This window comes from Salmo trutta, chromosome 28 (genome assembly GCF_901001165.1).
Source record: "Salmo trutta chromosome 28, fSalTru1.1, whole genome shotgun sequence".
Classification (NCBI taxonomy): Eukaryota; Metazoa; Chordata; class Actinopteri; order Salmoniformes; family Salmonidae; genus Salmo; species Salmo trutta.
Genome location: NC_042984.1, coordinates 35,268,899 through 35,291,731, shown reverse-complemented (window position 1 = coordinate 35,291,731; position 22,833 = coordinate 35,268,899). Strand labels below are relative to the sequence as shown.

General features: G+C 41.6%; 1 protein-coding gene and 1 long non-coding RNA gene across 5 annotated transcripts; one reads left to right on the top strand and one right to left on the bottom strand.

Moving 5' to 3' along the window:
- Positions 1 to 69: 69 nt before the first annotated feature.
- Positions 70 to 22,833, bottom strand: rer1 (retention in endoplasmic reticulum sorting receptor 1). Of its 4 annotated transcripts, none has more exons than XM_029719790.1 (8): positions 22,736 to 22,833; positions 16,580 to 16,665; positions 16,227 to 16,331; positions 15,520 to 15,616; positions 14,365 to 14,443; positions 10,998 to 11,133; positions 2,518 to 2,572; positions 70 to 581 (listed from the first exon to the last, which is right to left on the bottom strand). In XM_029719790.1, exons 2-8 carry the CDS (start codon positions 16,658 to 16,660, stop codon positions 571 to 573), a joined length of 564 nt encoding a protein of 187 aa, XP_029575650.1. In that variant the 5' UTR covers positions 16,661 to 16,665; positions 22,736 to 22,833; the 3' UTR covers positions 70 to 570. The 4 variants fall into 4 exon arrangements, with proteins under 4 accessions (XP_029575650.1, XP_029575648.1, XP_029575647.1 ...); XM_029719788.1 differs by lacking the exon at positions 70 to 581 and adding an exon at positions 18,670 to 18,828 and having other exon boundaries at positions 1,483 to 2,572; positions 22,736 to 22,816; XM_029719787.1 differs by lacking the exon at positions 70 to 581 and having other exon boundaries at positions 1,483 to 2,572.
- Positions 17,762 to 19,741, top strand: LOC115166102 (uncharacterized). The gene is made up of 2 exons (XR_003870271.1): positions 17,762 to 17,846; positions 18,652 to 19,741. It is a non-coding gene; the product is annotated as an uncharacterized LOC115166102 (long non-coding RNA).

Genomic DNA, 22,833 nt, shown 5'->3' with positions numbered 1-22,833 from the left:
GCCTCATTAGAAGGGACACAGTTTCTTTAATAGCATTTGGAGTGGAAAAAAATACACTTAAAGTTATTAAAATCAAGTTTTGTTTATAATTGCAGCACAAGAAAAAACAAGAACATGCAATCTCTTTCTTGAGAAAGTGTTTATAAATCTAGAATCCAATTTTACCAGTTATGTTTTCATTCATTTTTTTTTAATGGCATATGATAAATTGAACACTTGGAAATAGTAGGCCATTATGTTCGAAGAAAAAATAACATGTTCAAAATAATCTCTAAACAAATGTTATCTTTGCCATATATATAAATTCGCAAGACAACTCTTGGAAACATGATGTACTTTGACAGGGGAAAAAAAAATTCTGATCCTTCTTTACAGTGCTGATCAAAGGTTTTCCAAAATGTCTCTCTGGTTACCAAAAATACTACTGCACACTTTTCATAAGATACCCGACCGGCATACTGATAAAAATGCCCAAAAATGTGAGGGGTGGGGGCAAAAAAAAGAAGAAAAAAAGTGTTCACAACCCCCTTCATCCATTTGTTACATTAAAAGCTCTCAATCTCAATTTTCTTATGTTTCCTCTGCAAAAGAAGAGAGAGAGAGAAAATATTTTTGTTTGGAATGATTAGATTATTACCACATATTTGTCTAAAGTAAAATACAGAATATGAGTTTATCAAGGGTGCTATATTTGCATGGAATGGACCCCAGTTTCTAAACAGTTGGCCTCAGTGTATAAGGTATTTCATTTTATTTTTGGAAGGAAATAATAATTATAACACAGGTATGATACTATAAAGTACATTTTAAAGTAACTGTCCAGAGAAAATCTAACTTTTCTGTTAACTCATACAAAAATAATGTTGATGACTCATTCTATGCTCGTACACTTCAAAAACCACACCTCAAATTTGTCATACACACATCTTTAAAAGAAAATACTAGCCATTTCCTCATGGAGGATGTTGTCATCCTCCTGAGGATGAGCTGGCCAATCAGCGGTCTACTTGAATTCATATTTTTTATGACCGGTATACGCCCACACCATTCTGTTGGGATATGCCCACACCATTCTGTTGGGATATGCCCACATCATTCCAACACAGAAAAGTTGCTGTTTTACATATTTAATAACCATTTTTTGGAAGGAAAACTATTTCACCCCTATTGTAATTAATTATAGGTCATATTTCATAGAAATCTGGAAACACTGGACAGTTACTTTAAGAATTCTAATATTGAAAAATGAACAATTTAAAATTATATATTCACAGGGGGGCGCATTGCAAAGAAATCTGAGGTTTAACTTGATTGGCTCGTCCATAGCTAGATGCCACCTCCATAAAGTAATCCCTATCATTTAGTTTCCAGGAGTGCTGAATGACACAGTATTATATTTATCTTCAACTGTACAAGCAAAGCGTCTTTTGACATGATGGGAAAGCAGATGGACTAAACACAAAAAGGGATTATATGGCTATATAGGGCAAAATAAGAACACATTTTAATAAAATCAGCCACACTTAACTTGAGAACGAGGCATTCTTAAACCTCACTGTACATAATGTCTTAAAAAAAACATGACATGAAACATTTCATAATCCTCCATGATGGTTTATTCTCTGGAGTACACTAACTCGGTCTTGGCCATGCAGTGAATTGCACTCTTAGCTGACTTGTTATCTAGCCAACCTCCTATACATAAATCACTGCTTTTGCCATAAAGAGATGGTTGGATTATGGTTCCGAATAGTTACAGTATGATAGGTATTGTATGTAGCTAGTGAATCCTTGTTCAAGTGATGCATAAACAGTCATTGAAAATTAACTGCATTAAAATACAGTGGACAAAATTAAATTGGTAGGGGGGGGTTCAAGCCGGCGCAAAAATACACTTGATCTCAGAGACACATCATTCATCAATTTAAATATTTCATATTTACTTCAATTTCAAAATGTTACATCTTATTGTTATTTCAATCTAAACCTAAGGACTTCCCATAATTACACGTTATAAACGAGTAGGTACCAAGTCTTCAATCAAAAGTAGTTACTTTGCTTGGAGACAGAGCAGTGCACAGCAGTTGAAAAGGGATAGTCGTTAAGAATCCACAACTGAAATTTCTACTGAAATTCATCCAGTGCCGCCCCCTCTAGCAGAGTTTATACTTACCCCATGGGGTTACAAGGCAAAGGGCGACACTGCGTTTCATCCACTGACTTAAGACAATGTTATCCCGCGGCTGCGAGATGGCTCACCAACTCATATCCCCATAATAACCAAAGGCAGAGTTCTCGTGACTACAGCAATCCTCAGCACTAATAACATCCATCACTGTCACCATTTTGGATCAAAACTCTTATCCCATTTCTCTTTTTTTTCAATCCCCTCACAGACAATCACTGACCCCTGTTCCCCACCATATACTATTTTTCCACAACTTTTAATTTTCAAAATGGGGGAGGGGGGGGGGGGGTTATTTTAACTAGCAAAAGGTTTCCCTGTGTCTTCCTTGCCTCTGTAAGTCCTCTTCCCGTGCGTGAAGGGTAGGTATCTGTACTTGACCATATGCTGGAAGTAGGAGAAAAGACGGAGTTAGCCAAATTGTAATTCAAAGAAAGTAACAGTGAAAGTCACAGCACAGTTCACATTTTGCTGCTTTAAAAATGAAAATGTATTAAATTAAAAAACAATCCTACACATGTACACAACCTATACATTCTGAAAGTGAAAAAAAAAAATGTAAGAAAATGTTCCAAATTAATACAAAAATAAAAGATGTCTTGATTGTGTAGGTCTTCACACCCCAGAGTGAAGACTTGGTGGAATACATATTTTGCAGCCATTACAGCTGTGAATCATGTTGAATAAAATTTTACCAACTTTGCACAATTCTTAGGGCAACAGACACTGACTGTACAAAACATTAGGAACACCTGCTCTTTCCATGACAGACTGAGCAGGTGAAAGCTATGAGCTCTTATTGATGTCACTTGTTAAATCAAAATCAGTATAGATGAAGAGAATGAGAAAGAAGAAGGTTAAAGAAGGATGTTTCAAGCCTTGAGACAAATGAGACATGGATTGTCTATGGTGCTGACGGACAGGGCTGCCGTGCTTCTAGCTCTTAGGAAACTGCAGTATTTTTTATTTTTTTAATGTGTTATTTCTTACATTATTAGCCCATGACATTTTTTATGTTGGCTTATTAGCCCCAGTCTGCTAACTGTCTGAATCGCCGTGTCCCCAGCCAGCCCAACCACTCATTGGACCCATATGATCACTTTGCTATGCATGCTTCTCTCTAATATCAATATGCCTTGTCCATTACTGTCCTGGTTAGTGATTACTGTCCTATTTCACTGTAGAGCCTCTAGCCCTGCTCAATATGCCTTAACCAACCATGTTGTTCCACCTCCTACACATGCGATGACATCACCTGGTTTAAACGTCTCTAGAGACTATATCTCTCTCATCATTACTCAATGCCTAGGTTTACCTCCAATGTACTCACATCCTACCATACCTTTGTCTGTACATTATGTCTTGAACCTATTCTATCGCGCCCAGAAACCTGCTCCTTTTACTCTCTGTTCCGAACGTGCTAGACGGCCAGTTCGTATAGCCTTTAGCCGTACCCTTATCCTACTTCTCCTCTGGTGATGTAGAGATTAATCCAGGTCCTGCAGTGCCTAGCTCCACTCTCACTCCCCAGGTGCTCTCATTTGTTGACTTCTGTAACCGTAAAAGCCTCATGCATGTTAACATTAGAAGCCTACTCCCTAAGTTTGTTTTACTCACTGCTTTAGCACACTCTGCCAACCCGGACGTTTTAGTCATGTCTGAATCCTGGCTTAGGAAAACCACCAAAAACCCTGAAATCTCCATCCCTAACTATAACATTTTCCACCAAGATAGAACTGCCAAAGGGGGCGGTGTTGCAATCTACTGCAGAGATAGCCTGCAGAGTTCTGTCTTACTATCCAGGTCTGTACCCAAACAATTCGAGCTTCTACTTCTAAAAATTCACCTTTCCAGAAACAAGTCTCTCACTGTTGCCGCTTGCTATAGACCACCCTCTGCCCCCAGCTGTGCCCTCGACACCATATGTGAATTGATTGCCCCTCATCTATCTTCTGAGCTCGTGCTACTAGGTGGCCTAAACTGGGACATGCTTAACACCCCGGGCCATCCTACAATCTAAGCTTGATGCCCTCAATGTCACACAAATTATCAATGAACCTACCAGGTACAACCCCAAATCCGTAAACACGGGCACCCTCATAGATATCATCCTAACTAACTCCCCCACCAAATACACCTCTGCTGTTTTCAATCAAGATCTCAGCGATCACTGCCTCATTGCCTGCATCCGTAATGGGTCTGCGATCAAACGACCACCCCTCATCACTGTCAAACGCTCCCTAAAACACTTCTGCGAGCAGGCCTTTCTAATAGACCTGGTCGGGGTATCCTGGAATGACATTGACCTCATCCCGTCAGTAGAGGATGCCTGGTTATTCTTTAAAAGTGCCTTCCTCACGATCTTAAATAAGCATGCCCCATTTGTTTTAACTAGGAATAGATATAGTCCTTGGTTCACTCCAAACCTGTCTGCCCTTGACCAACACAAAAACATCCTGTGGCGTTCTGCATTAGCATCGAATAGCCCCCGTGATATGCAATTTTTCAGGGAAGTTAGGAACAAATATACACAGGCAGTTTGAAAAAGCTAGCCTTAGCTTTTCTAACAGAAATTTTCATCCTGTAGTACAAACTCAAAAAAGTTCTGGGACACTGTAAAGTCCATGGAGAATAAGAGCACCTCCTCCCAGCTGCCCACTGCTCTGAGGCTAGGAAACACTTACCACCGATAAATCCACTATAATTGAGAATTTCAATAAGCATTTCTCTATAGCTGGCCATGCTTTCCACCTGGCTACCCCTACCCCGGTCAACTGCTCGGCACCCTCCACAGCAACCCGCCCAAGCCCCCACCATTTCTCCTTCACCCAAATCCAGATAGCTGATGTTCTAAAAGAGCTGCAAAATCTGTACCCCTACAAATCAGCGGGGCTAGACAATCTGGACCCTCTCATTCTAAAATTATTTGCCAAAAATGTTGCAACCCCTATTACTAGCTTGTTCAACCTCTCTTTCGTCTGAGATTCCCAAATATTGGAAAGCTGCCGCGGTCATCCCCCTCTTCAAAGGGGGTGACACTCTAGACCCAAACTGCTACAGACCTATATCTATCCTACCCTGTCTTTCTAAGGTCTTCGAAAGCCAAGTTAACAAACAGATTACCGACCACTTCGAATCCCACCATACCTTCTCCGCTATGCAATCTGGATTCAGAGCTGGTCATGGGTGCACCTCAGCCACGCTCAAGGTCCTAAACGATATCATAATCGCCATCGATAAGAGACATTACTGTGCAGCCGTATTCATCGACCTGGCCAAGGCTTTCGACTCTGTCAATCACCACATTCTTATTGGCAGACTCGACAGCCTTGGTTTCTCACATGATTGCCTCGCCTGGTTTACCAACTACTTCTCTGATAGAGTTCAGTGTGTCAAATCGGAGGGTCTGTTGTCCGGACCTCTGGCAGTTTCTATGGGGGTGCCACAGGGTTCAATTTTCGGGCCGACTCTCTTCTCTGTATACATCAATGATGTCGCTCTTGCTGCTGGTGATTCTCTGATCCACCTCTACGCAGACGACACCATTCTGTATACTTCTGGCCCCTCTTTGGACACTGTTAACTAACCTCCAGATGAGCTTCAATGCCATACAACTCTCCTTCCGTGGCCTCCAACTGCTCTTAAATGTAAGTAAAACTAAATGCATGCTATTCAATTGATCACTGCTCGCACCTGCCCGCCCGTCCAGAATCACTACTCTGGACGACTGACTTAGAATACATGGACAACTACAAATACCTAGGTGTCTGGTTAGACTGTAAACTCTCCTTTCAGACTCACATTAAGCATCTCCAATCCAAAATTAAATCTAGAATCGGCTTCCTATATTGCAACAAAGCATCCTTCACTCATGCTGCCAAACATACCCTCGTAAAACTGACCATCCTACCGATCCTCGACTTCGGCGATGCCATCTATAAAATAGATGGCATCGCCTCAACAAACTGGATGCAGTCTATCACAGTGCCATCCGTTTTGTCACCAAAGCCCCATATACTACCCACCACTGTGACCTGTACGCTCTTGTTGGTTGGCCCTCGCTTCATACTTGTGGCTAAACCCACTGGCTACTGGTTATCTACAAGTCTCTGCTAGGTAAAGCCCCACCTTATCTCAGCTCACCGGTCACCATAGCAGCACCCACTCGTAGCACGTGCTCCAGCAGGTATATCTCACTGGTCACCCCAAAGCCAATTCCTACTTTGGTCGCCTTTCTTTCCAGTTCTCTGCTGCCAATGACTGGAACGAACTGCAAAAATCACTGAAGCTGGAGACTCATATCTCCCTCACTAGCTTTAAGCACCAGATGTCAGAGCAGCTCACAAATCATTGCATCTGTACATAGATGGGCTGTTTACAGATGGGCTATCTACCTCATCCCCATACTGTATTTATTTATTTATCTTGCTCCTTTGCACCCCAGTAACTCTACTTGCACATTCATCTTCTGCACATCTACCATTCCAGTGTTTAATTGCTATATTGTAATTACTTCGCCACCATGGCCTATTTACTGCCTTAACTCCCTTATCCATTTGCACTCATTGTATATAGACTTTTTGTTTTCTTTTTTCTACTATATTATTGACTGTATGTTTTGTTTATTCCATGTGTAACTCTGTTGTTGTATGTGTCGAATTGCTATGCTTTATCTCGGCCAGGTCGCAGTTGCAAATGAGAACTTGTTCTCAACTAGCCTACCTGGTTAAATAAAGGTGAAATAAATAAAAATGTTATTACATACTGTCAGGAAGAACCTTTGGATATCAGAGCGGCGGTAACTCACCAGCATAAAGACCAGGAATACGACTATCCCGAATCGGATCCTTTGTTCGTACCCTCCAGGGCAATTTAACTGATTCCAGAGGCTGTTCCAAAATACCGAAGGGGGTACTCGGAGTGGACTTTTAGTCCGACTCACGAGGCGCGCACACCACCCACCGCTTCCGAGTAGATTTCTCGCTAATGTTCAGTCTCTGGATAAAGTTGACGGGCTCAGGGCAAGCATTTCCTTCCAGCATTTCCTTCCATGGAAACATCTCTCTCGGGATATACTGTCTGAATCCGTTGAGCCAGCTGGGTTCTCAGTTCATTGCACAGACAGGAATAAATATCTCTCTGGGAAGAAGAAGAGCAAGGGTGTATGTTTCATGATTAACTACTGATGGTGTGATTGTGATAACATACAGGAACAAAAGTCCTTTTGTTCACTCGACCTAGAATACCTCACAATAAAATGCTGACCGTATTACCTCCCAAGAGAATTCTCTTCGGTTGTAGTCACAGCCGTGTATAATTCCCCTCAAGCCGATACCATGACGGCCCTCAAAAATCTTCACTGGACTTTATGCAAACTGGAAACCACATATCCTAAGGCCGCATTTATTGTAGCTGGGGATTTTAAAGCAAATTTGAGGAAAACATTCCCGAAATTCTATCAACACATTGACTGTAGTACTCGCGCTGATAAAAAAAAAAACACTTGGACCACTGTCTACTCCAACTTCTGGGATGCCTACAAGGCCCTCCCCCGCCCTCACATTGGTAAATATGATCATGACTCCATTTTGCTCCTCCCTTCCAAAAGGCAGAAACTGAAACCCGAAGTACACGTGCTAAGGACTATTCAATGCTGGTCTGACCAATCGGAATCCATGCTTCAAGATTGTTTTGATCACGCGGACTGGGAAATGTTCTAGGTAGCCTCCGAGAACAACAGACGAATACATGGATATAGTGACTGAGTTTATCAGGAAATGTATAGGAGATGTTGTACCCACTGTGACTATTAAAACCTACCCTAACCAGAAACCGTGGATAGATGGCAGCATTCACGTAAAACAGAAAGTGCGAACCATCACATTTAACCATGGCAATGTGACTGGGAATATGGCCGAATACCAATAGTGTAGTTATTCCCTCCGTAAGGCAATCAAACAGGCAAAAGGTCAGTATAGAGACAAAGTGGAGTCACAATTCAACGGCTCAGACACGAGACGTATGTGGCAGGGTCTACAGTCAATCAAAGACTACAAAGGGAAAACCAGCCACGTCCCGGACACTGACGTCGTGCTCCCGGACAAGCTAAACACCTTCTTCGCCTGCTTTGACGATAAGACAGTGCCAACGCGGCTCGCTATCAAGGACTGTGGGCTCTCCTTCTCTGTGGCTGACGTAACACATTTTAGCGTGTTAACCCTCGAAAGGGTGCCGGCCCAAATAACCTCTCACCCAACGTCAACAAAACAAAGGAGCTGATCGTGGATGGGACCGCAGTGGAGAAGGTGGAAAGCTTCAAGTTCCTCGGCATACACATCACTGACAAACTGAAATGGTCCACCCACACAGACAGTGTGGCGAAGGCGGCGCAACAGCCCCTCTTCAAACTCTGAATCAATTTGGCCTGGCATCTAAAACCCTCACAAACTTGTACAGATGCATCCTGTCGGGCTGTATCACCGCCTGGTACGGCAACAGCACCAACCGCAACCACAGGGCTCTCTAGAGGGTGTTGCGGTCTGCCCAATGCATCACCGGGGGCAAGCTACCTGCCCTCCAGGACACCGACAGCACCCGATGTCAAAGGAAGGCCAAAAAGATCATCAAGAACAACCACCACCCGAGCCTATGCCTGTTCACCCCACTATCATCCAGAACGCGAGGTCAGTACAGGTGCATCAAAGCTGGGACCGAGAGACTGAAAAACAGCTTCTATCTCAAGGCCATCAGACTGTTAAATAGCCATCGCTAGCACATTAGAAGCTGCTGCAGTATATAGATAGACTTGAAATCTCTGGTCACTTTAATGTTTACATATTTTGCATTACTCATCTCATATGACGCATTGGCGTCAACATGGACGGGGGGATGCAACAAAATTTTAGGAAGATGTTCTTAAATGTTTTGTACAAAGTGTATATATCCATTGTTTTTGGCAAATTTGCTCAAGCTCAGTAAATTTGGTATTTTCATGTAATGTGGTGGCAGCACCATGCCATGGGTATGTTTGTCAAAAGTTGAAGGAAAACACGCCTCAGTCTTCTGAAAACCTAACCCTGGGAGAGTTTTATTTTTATGTGGAACAATTAAAATCAAATTGTCACATGCGCCGAATACAACTGGAGTAAACTTTACCGTGAAATACTTGCTCACAAACCCTTCCCAACAACGCAGAGTTTAAAATAAATAAATAAAATAGTAACGAGAGGAATAAAATAAAATTCACAAGAATGGAGGAGTACCAGGGAGTACCAGTACCAGATCAATGTGCAGAGGTATGAGGTATTGGAGGTAGATATGTACATGATGGCAAGGTAAAGTGTGTGTATGTAGTGTATGTGAATGTCTGTGGGTTTTGTGTGGGAGTATCAATGTAGTTTGTGTGAGTGAGTGTGTATATGGTTTGTATATACAGTCTAGTAAGTGTGCGTAGTGTCAGTGCAAGATAGAGTCTGTGCAGATAGTTTGGGTCCCATTAATTGTCTATTTAGCAGTCTAATGGCTGTGGGGGTAGAAGCTGTCTCGGGCCTGTTCGCGCCGAGAACCCTCTCCAAAGTGTGCCCAGTTCCTAAGTAATTTCAATGCACCTTTATGTTTCAAAGAAGAGTCTTCAACTATAAGGTTCTTTTTGAGCTCTCCAAGCTGTGCCGTTGAAGAAATAGAGCAAGCACACTTGTAGATGTTTTGATTGGAACACAACCCTGCATCCCCACTATCACACAATTACTGTTCACGCAATCCAAAAATTGTCCATTATACAGTAAATAGCACTCTGGGTCAGGTGAGCATCATTTGAAACCTTGTTCTATTGCCAACATGACTAGCTAAGTTACAAAACACGATACTACAGTGTTAGCTGTTCACAATTCAATTCAGAGAAACAGATTGTCATTTTGGTGCGTGTAGAAAGGAGTTATGAGTGCATTCAGGTGCGTGTGCCGCGACAAATTTTCTTCACAATAGACAAACATAGGATCATTCTGTCCATGACAACCCACGGTATGACACCACGTCATCTTGTAACTGTACATCCAACATAGTGATCATAAACGTTGGCACTGTATAATGACATTAGTTTTATGCTATGGAAATGTGAAGTGCATATTTGGACTCACGGGTGTTTGGCTTGCTTGTATGACAAAGCAGTATTTATTATAATCCTCAACGTCTCATCTTTCAAAATACATAGCCCTCTTAATTTACACAATTTCCCTAAAACATTAGCAAAAGTTGCCCAATTAGCGGAAGGGATGGGGGCAACGTCTTGTCGCACGAGGTGCTCAAGTTCAGAACATCTGTCAGTCAAAACCCATACAGAGCTGTGAAGCGGAGACCCTGAGCTCTGACATCATGTAAAGCTTTTTACTGTACAGCCACTGCGTACCAATTTAGCCGTTTATCAGTGCCTAAATCTGCCACTTTCAACCCGTATACGGGTATAAATGCAAAAAGGATACACAACAAATGGATAAATGTTGCCCTAAGAGTTGTACAAAGTTGGTTGGGGTGTATGAAGACAAAAGCAATAAAGACATCTTCGTTTAATTTTTGTAAATAAATCAAATTGGGAAAATGTTCTATAATTTTTCAACACTTTCAAAAAAGTGGAGTTGGTTGTGTAGATCGGTAGGAAAAAGAAACAACTTATTCCCTTTTAAGATTGAATTTTAAGGCAGCAAAATGTGATGACTGTGCAAGGAGTGTGTAGACTTTCACTAGCGACTGTACATCTAGCTATGACGCGTCTGATGTGACTATCATGCAGTCAGCAGCGTCACTGGGTTTCCCATACCTTGATCTGCCTCTTCATGGTGATGCAGAAAAGCATGATGAAGTACATTACGAGTATGGGCCAGAACACAGGCACATTGAAGGCTTCGAAGAATGTGCAAATCATGGCAATGACGATGCCTTTCGTGGCCGAATGCCTGCAGACAAAAAAAAAGGAACCGACATTAAACATACAATAAGGATGTGTAGTAGTTGGAAAATAATAGTAGTTGTAATTTCACACTCATGGCCATAAACAGTTGTCAAAATAAAAAAACAGGACCCATATTCACAAAGCTTCACAGATGATCTAGGATCAGGTCCCGTCGATGCATATAATTATGATCTAAAATGCAAAACTTATCCTAGATCAGCTCTCGTAGTCTGAGACTCTTTGTGAATACGAGCCCAGAAGGATACCACAAAGCTAACCACCAGAGGTTTCTGTTTCCGATCATCATAGGTATGTATGGGCAACAACATATCAGTCAGTGACACCAAGTCAAGGGGTCTGAATACACGTTCGGAAAGTATTCAGACCCCTTCACTTTTCCCACATTTTGTTACGTTACAGCCTTATTCTAAAATGTATTAAATAGTTTTTTTCCCGCATCAATCTACACACAATATCCCATACTGACAAAGCAAAAACTGTATTATTTTTTCCCCGCTAATTAAAATAAACTGGAATATCACATTTACATAAGTATTCAGACCGTACTCAGTACTTTGTTGAAGCCCCTTTGGTAGCGATTACAGCATTGAGTCTTCTTGGGCATGACGCTACAAGCTTGGCACACCTGTATTTGAGCAGTTTCTCCCATTTTTCTATGCAGATCCTCTCAATGTCTGTCAGGTTGGATGGGGAGTGTTGCTGCACAGCTATTATCAGGTCTCTCCAGAGATGTTCGATCGGGTTCAAATCCGGGCTCAAGGACATTCAGAGACTTGTCCCGAACCCACTGCTGCGTTGTCTTGGCTGTGTGCTTAGAGGACGTTGTCCTGTTGGAAGGGGAACCTTCGCTCCAGTCCGAGGACCTGAGCACTATGGAGCAGGTTTTCATCAAGGATCTCTCTGTATTTGCTCCGTTCATCTTTGCCTCGATCGTGACTAGTCTCCCAGTGACTGCCACTGAAAAACATCCCCACAGCATGATGCTGCCACCACCATGCTTCACCGTAGGGATGGTGCCAGGTTTCCTCCAGACGTGACGCTTGGCATTCAGGCCAAATAGTTACATCTTGGTTTCATCAGACCAGAGAATTTTGTTTCTCATGGTTTGAGAGTCTTAAGGTTCCTTTTGGAAAACTCCAAGCGGGCTTTCATGTGCCTTTTACTGAGGAGTGACTTCCGTCTGGCCACTCTAAAATGATTGTCTCTGCAGCACCCCAACAAGAACAACCATTTCTGCAGCACTCCAACAATCAGGCTTTTATGGTAGAGCGGCCAGACGAAAGCCACTCCTCCGTAAAAGGCACGACAGCCTGCTTGGAGTTTCTCCCATCTCCACAGAGGAACTCTAGAGCTCTGTCCATGACCATCGGGTTCTTGGTCACCTCCCTGACCAAGGCCCTTCTCCCGACTGCTCAGTTTGGCCGGGCGGCCAGATCTAGGCCATCCAAGTCACAACAGACAAACACAGTCTGCTTAAACTAATAAACAATTATACATTTTCATGTCTTTATTGAACACACCATATAGACATTCACAGTGCAGGGTGAAAAAAGTATGTGAAACCTTGGATTTAATAACTGGTTGACCCTCCTATGGCAGCAATAACCTCATCCAAAAGTTTTCTGTAGTTGTGGATCAGACCTGCACAACGATCAGGAGACATTTTTGGCTATTCTTCTTTACAAAACTGTTTCAGTTCAGGAATATTCTTGGGATGTCTGGTGTGAAGTGCTCTCTTGAGGTCATGCCACAGCATCTCAATCGGGTTGAGGTCAGGACTCTGACAGGGCCACTCCAGAAGGCGTATTTTCTTCTGTTGAAGCCATTCTGTTGTTGATTTACTTCTGTGTTTTGGGTCGATGTCCTGTTGCACCACCTAACTAACAAATTGAGCTTCAATTGGCGGACAGATAGCCTTACATTATCCAGCAAAATGTACATTGGCAGGACGGCCACTCCTAGAGAGATTAGCAACCATGCTTAACTTTCTTCATTTATAGACAATTTGTCTTACCGTGGACTGATGAACATCAAGGCTTTTAGAGATACTTTTGTAACCCTTTCCAGCTATATGCAAGTCAACAATTCTTAATCTTAGGTCTTAGGAGATCTCTTTTGTACGAGGCATGGTTCACATTAGGCAATGCTTCCTGTGAATAGAAAACTCAAATTTTGTGAGTTTTTTTATAGGGCAGGACAGCTCTAAACAACATCTCCAATCTTGTCTCAATGATTGGACTCCAGGATAGCAGACCCCAATTAGCTTTTGAGGTTCACATACTTTTTCCAACCTACACTGCCAATGTTTAAATGATGTATTCAATATAGAGAAGAAAAATACAATAATGTGTGTGTTATTAGTTTAAGCACACTGTGTGTCTATTGTTGTGACTTAGATGATCAGATCAAATTTTAGGACCAATTTATGCAGAAATCCAGGGAATTCCAAAAGGTTCACATACTTTTTCTTGCCACTGTATGTAAATAAGGCGTTTAATTTTTAATACATTTGCAAAAATGTCTAAAAACCTGTTTTCACTTTGTCATGATGGGGTGTGTAGATTGCTGAGGATTAATTTTTTTATTTAATCCATTTTAAAATGAGGCTGTAACGTAACAAAAAGGGGTCTGAATACTTTGAAGGCACTATATGCTATATCCACATATTTCCCTGATAGTAAGGAGAGTATGTACAACAAAGCTTTCCAGTAAAAGTCCATAGAGCCATCCTAGTGCAGCATCCTTTAGGAAGTCACAAGCCAAGAACCTCTTCACATTGGCAGGTGAGCGAGCGAGCTACTTAGTGAACAGAATAAAAGGAGTGATACTTTGCAAGGGCAGTGTGCAGGAGCTTATTTTCTGTGAACCAGGCTATAGTTGGACATAGGACACAACACACATACATGGTCGGACAGTATTGTACGTCACAGTGTACTTCGTGAATATGCGTGTTCTCACTTTCCATTTTATTGTAATGTATTATAGTGCATTGATTTTGTGCATTATGATGCGTTGCTGACTCCACAAAATGAATTTCCATGCAAATGGTCCAAAAAAAAACATATCGTAACCATTGATGAAAGAATATTCAAACAGGAGACTGTGGTAGGATATCAGGACAAGGGAGCACAAATGATGCATGCACAAGCCTGTGGCTCAACCCAGTTCAGTGAAAGGCCAGGCTGGGTAGATGATAGTGATTAGGGGCTCTCACCAGAATTTGAATTCGGGCAACCTCCTGATGAATGGGCGGAACTCCTCGTTCTGCTTGGTGGGGAGCGCCGGGCCCTCATCTACAGGTGAGTGGAGGAGGAGCAAGGTTACAACAAGGATCAGTGGTCACGTTCCGAGCCAATCAAATGGACTCAAAATAAGAACAGTGACTACAGATTTAGAAAACTGATCCCAACGGCATCCCAATAAGAATACTGGAGTAAACACTTTGCATTCGGTTTTAAATACCAAAATGTCACTAAAAGGCGTTAAAATAGTATTTACATAGCAACCAAAGAGCTTTCGAAGAGAACCCTTTCTTTGTTACTCTCACCACATTGGAAGCAAAAGAGCTCTCAAATAACTTGTTTCTCTAGTGTACAGAGTGTTTCTAAAAACTGGTATGAGATGATGCCCCCCCAATTCAGTCCAAATCCTTTTAGTAAAGAAATTCGCACCTTGCAGCAGCAATGTCAGTAATTAACACACATCAAATAGACCCCACTTAACCAGTGCATCCCCCATTTTAAATGAGTAGGTGTCAAAGGGTTAAATGCAGAAGACACATTTAAGTAGAATGCATTCAGTTGTACAACTGACTAGGTATCCCCCTTTCACTTTCTCAAGGGAAAGGTAAACCAACCGATCGTTATCCACAATACTACATGTAAGTACACTGAACTGTACTAAACATGTATCTCTTTCTGAATTTTGGGATCTAATTTTGTAGTTTGCCATTGGGCTACAGGCTGTTTTCCGAAATTATGGGTAATTTGGTAATTATGTTTTAAATAGTCATAATAAGGATGATTATCCAGACCGCAAATAAAAATGTAAGTGCATTGAACTAAACCGTATAGTATTGAGTCTTCCCAAAATATAAGGTATATTTTTTAAATTGTATACGCCAGTGTATTACGACGCGTTATCGAGTTGGCTTGAAAGCCAAAGATGCACCCCTAGTCAAAGCTTTTTTTAAAACACACTCTCTATCCGCACCATGGAGTCTGTGCACCAAGATATTTTTGATTGTGTCTTAGTGAAGAGTGAGCGCTAGAAGACACTCCTAAACATCGTTTTATGGAGGAAAAGTAAACATCTTGAACATGACCGCAACCAAAGGAATGTGGCGTGGTTCAGTGAACTCTTAACTTGCCTTCGTCAAGCATTGATGGATCCACTTTTGGTGATAGAAAAGCGATGAACAGGTTAAGATGGTAGATTCCCAGAGCATATGTTACAATATACCAACCCTGGAGGGAGCAGAGAAAACCTCATTAGTGTTGATTTGAACGTCATGCATTCGCACCTAAATTAAATAAGCGTAAAAATGTATATTCCGTAATTCAATTCGCAAATGCATCACTGACTGAGGTGAAAATATCTGGAGCAATACTAGTCTAGAAGAAAACAGTACACCTTCACACAGTTAGATGCCCCCCAAAAATGTCTTAATGGTTAGACTCGGCAATATAACGTTATCATAGACAAACAGAATTCAAATCTGACAAGCCACTTATAGGCTCTTCCAAACGTGCTCTCTCGCCTGAGGCATGCCCACATCTTGGCAGATTTTACTTTGACTGTTTATGCCTGTAAGGAGAAAGTTATCCCACTGTGGATGATGAAGTGTCACATTGCCAATGGCCACCCTTTAAGGACGTCAGGTGCGTATTCAGTAGGGTACAATGTTGTGGAACGTTCCGATAGAAATATATTGTGCAGAACAGACGTGCCTTTTTGACATGTGGAGGAAGGAATTATGTCAGCTCTGCTCATGGCATTTCCATGTGGAGTGTTCAGTATGTTGCACTCTCCTGAATGCGGCTCAGGATAAGCCCTGAGTGTGGTGTGTGGCTCTACCTGTAATATGTACACTCTGATCATGTAGATGGCCGTTAGAGAAAGAGTGACTCCCCATCGCCCTATGGAGAACGGCGTTGACTTGTCTAGCCATGACTGATAGATCTGGAAAAGACACCAACCAGAGACACAGTGCACAACCATTACCAGGAGAACAATTGTAACCATTAGATAAAGCACTGTGTTTTAACATCGTCTTATCTGAAGTGGAAATGCCAGTCTTTCTATGTGGCACCACAGTGACAGTGGGTCCAATGGTTATCTTCATCAAAACAGTGGTGCAGAGTTCTATTTGGTTTAGCCTATTTCGCTTTCCTCTTGACGAGACCACCTAAAGGCCCCGGCAGCAGTACCTGTCCAACCCGTGTGAAGAAGCTGCCGATTGTGGATGGTTTCCCATGGATTGATTCACCAACACTGTCCCCTTCTGACATTATGTCTGTGGAAGTAGAGAAATTGGTTGTTAACAGGTATTCCTTGAACAGACTTCACCACCCAGGGCTCTACAGTGCGACCATTTTACTCACATATGCACCTAAATATTTTGATGTGCGACCTAGATCTTTTTTTATTTAGGAGCACCAGTGTTCCTAGAAAACAAATTCACCCAGATGATATTTGTTGCAATGACTACTTCATTGTACCGCTGCCCGAGTGCCATGGAGAATACACAAGAGCAGATACGCCACCATGCTTGCACCATTACTACAAAAAAAGGCTTCTTAATGAAACATATTTGAAGTGTCCTCTTCAATTTACACGTACTCCTTGTAAAAAAAGAATTGTCAGCGTAGAGCCCTGCTAACTCAGACTTTGTGTTTGAAAGAGCTTGCCTGGCGGTGCTTGGTAAAGCTAGTTTAGTTGTTCCATTGGCTGCAAGTAAATAATGTGTGGGAAGATGAGACTGGGGATATTATGCCTATAACTCAAAGAAATGTGTCAATGAACACCAATATCATCCTTACGTGTAGGCTACAGTAGTTGTTTAATATAATAGTTAGCTAGTTTATTTATTCAGTTGCAGTCCTCTTCTACATTACCGGTAATAACATGGCAACAATACACAGAGCGACAACAAAGCTTCATCAACCTAACATCCACATTAGCCCAACCGGCCGCCAGATTGCATTTTTATTCCTTTTACGTCGTTTGTCATCTGCGTCCGATTTGAATGTGCCCAGCCGGCTATACACTCGTGTCCCCCAGTGACTGTCTGGTACATAAAAAAATGTCCTTCATTCAGGCAGCAAAGGCATCGGTTTCCTCCTTAAAAGGAACGTTCTGGCCATTTTTTGACCTAAAAATCATTGTCCAGATCACGTTACAAACATGCAGGAATGTGAAAACTACTTCCAAACGCGTTCTGTAGATCAAAAGCTAGCTATCGTTAGTTACCGGATTTTATCCTTACTGATGCATTTGGGGGTAATCGTGTTTTTTCAAAACTACAACTAGGTTTAGGGAGTGAGGTTGTCTTCCTGATCTCTGTTTGTCCCACTCCCGAATGCTGGGAATCTGAAAACGTGGGCGTTCCTAGTTTAACAGCCTTGAGACTGTACTCCCGAAAATAAACTGGAGAAGAAAGCCTGAACCAGCGGAGCCAAGAGGACAGATAACAGAGTAAGTGTTTTGCGCTAGCTAATGTTTTTATATCGGCATAATTTCATATAACATTAGTGCTGTTGTGTGCATTGCGGTTGTGTAGCATTAGTTCTGCTATCGTTACTAGATCGAGTTCTGCCTGGTTTGTTTATACATCCAGAGCTAGCACAGTGACATAGCCTCGTTTCTACAGTAGAAGCATTGCAACACTGACTTGAATTGTTTTATATTTAGCTGTTGAATGTGCTCCCACCATAATATATATAACAGCTATATGAATGAGTCTCCTGTTGCTTGCTATGGTAATCTCCCGACATCTTGTTTATATTGTCATTGTCATAGTAGACTAAGCAATAAGGCGTGGGGGGGGTGTGGTATATGGCCAATAAACCACGGCTAAGGACTGTTCTTAGGCATGACGCATCGCTGAGTTTACAATTAAGCAATGAGGCACGAGGGGGTGTGGTATATGGCCAATATACCACAGCTAAAAGCTGTTCTTATGCACGATGCAACGCGCCTGGATTCACCCCTATTGGCCATATATCACAAACCCCCTAGGTGCCTTACTGCTATTATAAACTGTTTACCAACGTAATTGGAGCAGTAAAAATACATGTTTTGTCATACCCGTGGTATACGGTCTGATACCACAGCTGTCAGCCAATCAGCATTCAGGGCTCGAACCACCCAGTTTATAATTAACGTTAGATCCCTTTACCATCGTATTGGCGTATTGGCTACATCTACCAGTGCTGTTTACAAATGTTAGAGTACAGACTACCCTAACAACAAATCTGATTATTCCTTTTTTTGCTTTCAGAAAATATCACATGCCTACCGTTTTTTCTTCTTCCTGGAATGGGTACAACGGAAAAACAACAGACTGGTTTTGCCTGCCTGTGTGGTTGGGAGGATTCGTGATCTCCTGATGGGATGTACAGAGGCTTCGTCGAGGTTGATGATGTGCTGGAGGAATTGTAATAGCGTGCAATAACATCTGGAAACGACATGAAGTCTTTGAATTTATTTGATTGGTTGTAACACTATCAGATCAGTACATCTTGAGCAAAACGAGTAGCCTCAGTAAGGAATCACTTCGCTACGTATTTGCTTTAGTTGTACTATAAACCCCCTTTGTTTTGTGTATACACTATTGATTTACCAGAAATTGGTGGAGATATCAGTATCAGGGTTGGGCAATGTTTTTGTTTGGCCTCATATGCATTAAGCATTTCTGTCATATAATGCTTTGCGCAACTAAGGTTTGTTCAAATTTCTCATGAGATTTTTCCCATCTTGCTATTGTTTGTTCTTGCTCTCTCCAGATTACCTTAGGCCTACCATATTTGTAGGTTATTCAAAAACAACGTAAAACGTTGAGATAGATTCATTGTTTGATCATGAAATACCGCTGTGGGAGAAATCATCCACTATTGGAGAAAGATTTTTTTAAAGTTTTTAAATTGACCGGACATTTAGCGCTGCTTTGGTGAAACTTAGCCATGTCTACATTGTGCTCTTGCATTCTGTAAATATAACATTTTAATTGAAATGGGCTATAGCAAATCGGAATATAGGCAATTTACTCGGAATGAAACCCATGCGCTGTGCACTGCCTGACTCCGCTCTTCACTTTACTGCGCAAGGCCAGTCACGTTGAAATAGGTTAGGTATAGTCTGTCACATCACCATGTCGTCACTAGACGATGGCTGTCAATCATCCTTGATAGACGATACTATTGTAATATCGCCCAACCCTAAATCAGGATTACTCATAATATAGAAGTTCAGTCATATTCACACAGCGGATATGCCTAGTACAGCCATTAAAGCTTGTTTGGATGTATTTGTTTATAGAGAATAATATACATATTTAGTTTACAATAACAGGGGCAATGATGTTTTACTTTGAGAACCTCGTCTTGTGCTTCTTAATGACATCCTGTTTTGCTGGCTTTGTTGCTTGGGCAATGTTTTTTGGAAGGGCAGGTTGGAAGTGCTGGGGTGCTGTATGCCTGTACGCCTGAATTTAGAGTTGGACAAAATACATTGTCCTGATAAATCGCCACCCATCAATTTGGCCTGCCTATCCCTCTCGTTGTCCTCTGGTGTGAAATGCCTGCTACATACACAGACCTTCCGGTATTTGTCCTGTGGTGGTTTTACATCGTATTGTCGTACAATTATTCTAATCAAAAGGAGAGACTTAGATTTGTTCAAAACAATCAAATGTTATTGTTTAATTACTGCGGTAATGGAGCTTGTCAACAACCCACATATAACTTGCTGTGGAGTTGTTAAAACAAACTGGAACATTCCTTTAACTTGATTTGATGGCTCGCCAGCAAAGATTTTGTAACTAACAGAAGATAGTTTCCAATTGGAGCAAATTAAGCAATCAGTGGGCAGAAGAAGCGAGGAGGTGGGCAGTCAAGCACGAGCTAGCAAGATCCTATTGGCGCATTCTAGCATATTTTTGCACATTTTCTTTAGGGAACGCCTACTGAGCAACACCTCAATTCACCCTTGCAATCCTCTGGCAAAGGGTAAAGTGTACAAAACTTTCTTCCTTAGTTAATTTTATCAAAATCTAAAAAGCACAACCTAGATTTTAGCCAATGTCTTAAGTAGTTGAGCATGTTATTACCAACAAGTTCTCACAGTCTCACTGCAGAATTAGATGTTCATGAACGTTCTCCAAAAGTCAAACTTTGAAGTTGCTCCAAAATGTAAGTGTTTGTTGTTCCTGCTGCTCTGTATCGTTTCATTTCTTCAAACGTCAAATTTTTAAGTTAACGTTTAGGCACTCATTGTGAATGGCTAAGGTAAGGGGTAATGTTTGGGATAGGGTTAAAATATTACATTTAGGCACCCATTCCAAATGGTTAAGTTAAGGGTTAAGGCTTGGGATAGGGTTCACCCCCCCCAAAAAACACGCAACCTTCTGATCCAGAGTGCAATGAAAAACCAGTGTCCATGACTCCAACCTCATGAAAGTGACATGTTTTCATTTTCCTCAAAATGTGTGGTGATCAGGGATTTCTATTTCTAGAAGCAGTTTATGCCCATCTGAACTGAGCAGTCGCACAAGTTGAACCTGCTCTGAGGTTTCCACATTGGGAAGGTGATAAAAAAATGTATGGCAGTCGGGCAAGTTAACTTAACCAGTTACAGATCTGTCACTCATTGAAAGCAAGTCTAAGAAGCGGTAGATCTGTCCTATGTACACTTTTTATGCTTCCCGTTCTTAGGTTTAGTTGTGTCTTTTTACTTTCAGTTTTGTACACTAGCTTCAAACAGCTGTAAATACAATATTTTTGGTTATGGAAAATATATTTCACAGCGGTTTAGATGGTACAATGATTCTCTACACTATACATGCTTGTTGTCACAAACTGAAATTAGGCGAGCTATTAGAATTTTAGTAACCAGGAAATGGAAGAGCGATTTCTGCATTGTGAAGCTTTAACGTCAATCCCTGCCACTCTAGCATGATGGTGGAAAAGTGTGTTTTATTAAAACGGTACACATCTGTCCCTGTTTGTTTTTTTAGACCGAGTTAAGGAGGAAACTGATGCCTTTGTAGCCTGAATTAAGGATGTTTATATATGAGCCGGTCACTGGGCGACAGACACATTGTATAACCAGCTGGACGCAGATGATAAACGTAATAATATTGTCCGCGTTCGGTTGTGCTACATCAACATACTGTAGGCTAATTCAGTGTTTCCCACCCCTGGTGCTCGAGTACCCAACACTACAATGTTTTATTTTAACCCTGGATACCTGATTCAACTAATCATCAAGCCCTCAATGTGTTGAATGTTGGGTTTTTGTCAAGGGCTACAACAAAACGGTGTACTGTTTGGGGTACTCGAGGACCAGGGTTGGGAAACACTGGGCTAATTGACCTAGCTAGCTACCACTATCCCAACACTTCCCACCCAAAGTCGATAGAAGAGTTTCATTTTCCAGTTCATGTCAAATTGGATTTGTTGTTGATTGGCTATCCAATTTTTGTGAGACTAAGTTAACGTTGGCTAATATGACCATATACGTGATAAATAGCTGACAGATCGGAGACAGAGACGGTCTCTTCCATTATGGATAACGTTAGCTAGTATTTGCTCTCCAACGCTGAATCGTGTAATGGTAGGCTAGCATAATAGCAAGCGAAATAGCCAACCTGCCAATGCCTAGCCAGCCAGCCATCTAGCTAACAACCCATTTATAGTGTGGGATTGGAAAGCTAGCTACAGTAACGTTATATGTTAAGCATTGAAGTGTGATTATTCATAACGTAATTTTGAATACCTAGGTAATATCAGGTCATTGTTGTGGTTAGTTACTATTAGCTATTATTTTCGTATTCAATGTTATGTTTCTGTTTTGCAAGCAGGGTGAGTGTTGCTAGCAAGTTAGCTAGCTTTACAAAAAAATGATCTAGCGAATTAGATGTCTTTCCCCCAAACAACCCATTTCTGGTTTGTGTAGTTTAAGCAACCATCTTTCATTAGCTGTTGGTGGTAAATAAATTATGGTTTCACTCTACTTCCCATATGATGCAGCGGGAATCAAACAGTTACTTGTTAACCCCTGCTACCAGAGAGATGGAAAGTGTAGTCCTTCGTGTCAATTTTGTCGTTTTGCAGGCTACAAATCAGTTGGAAGTTGAACTACAACCACCAGCTGTAATTTCGTGAATTTGACAACTCACTTCCGGTTAGAAACCGAGCTCTTTCTCGCTAGCTAGCATAGGCATATAGCCTCTCGTTACCATATTTAGAGATTCATTCAATTGAAATATTATTTCGGTATTGGTCCCCTAGATTCCACTTAAACTCGAGAACATATGTTCACATTCCTACTGATAGACAAAATACTGCAAGACAGGTTTTTCTTACCTGATTCTGCCGCTGTGTCACTACCTAACTACCTCTCGTGCTGGGCCGGCTAATGACGTATGAACACGTCAGTACTTCCGCGAGGACTCGCTCGAAAG

Bases quoted from the DNA above. Each gene is read 5' to 3' on its own strand.
- rer1 (XM_029719787.1), bottom strand. From the start codon at position 16,660: ATGTCAGAAGGGGACAGTGTTGGTGAATCAATCCATGGGAAACCATCC. The intron at 11,134-14,364 runs GTGAGAGCCCCT...TTTTGTCTGCAG, and splicing joins TTGCCCGAATTCAAATTCTG to GCATTCGGCCACGAAAGGCA. The intron at 2,573-10,997 runs GTATGGGAAACC...TCCTACTTCCAG, and splicing joins CCATGAAGAGGCAGATCAAG to CATATGGTCAAGTACAGATA.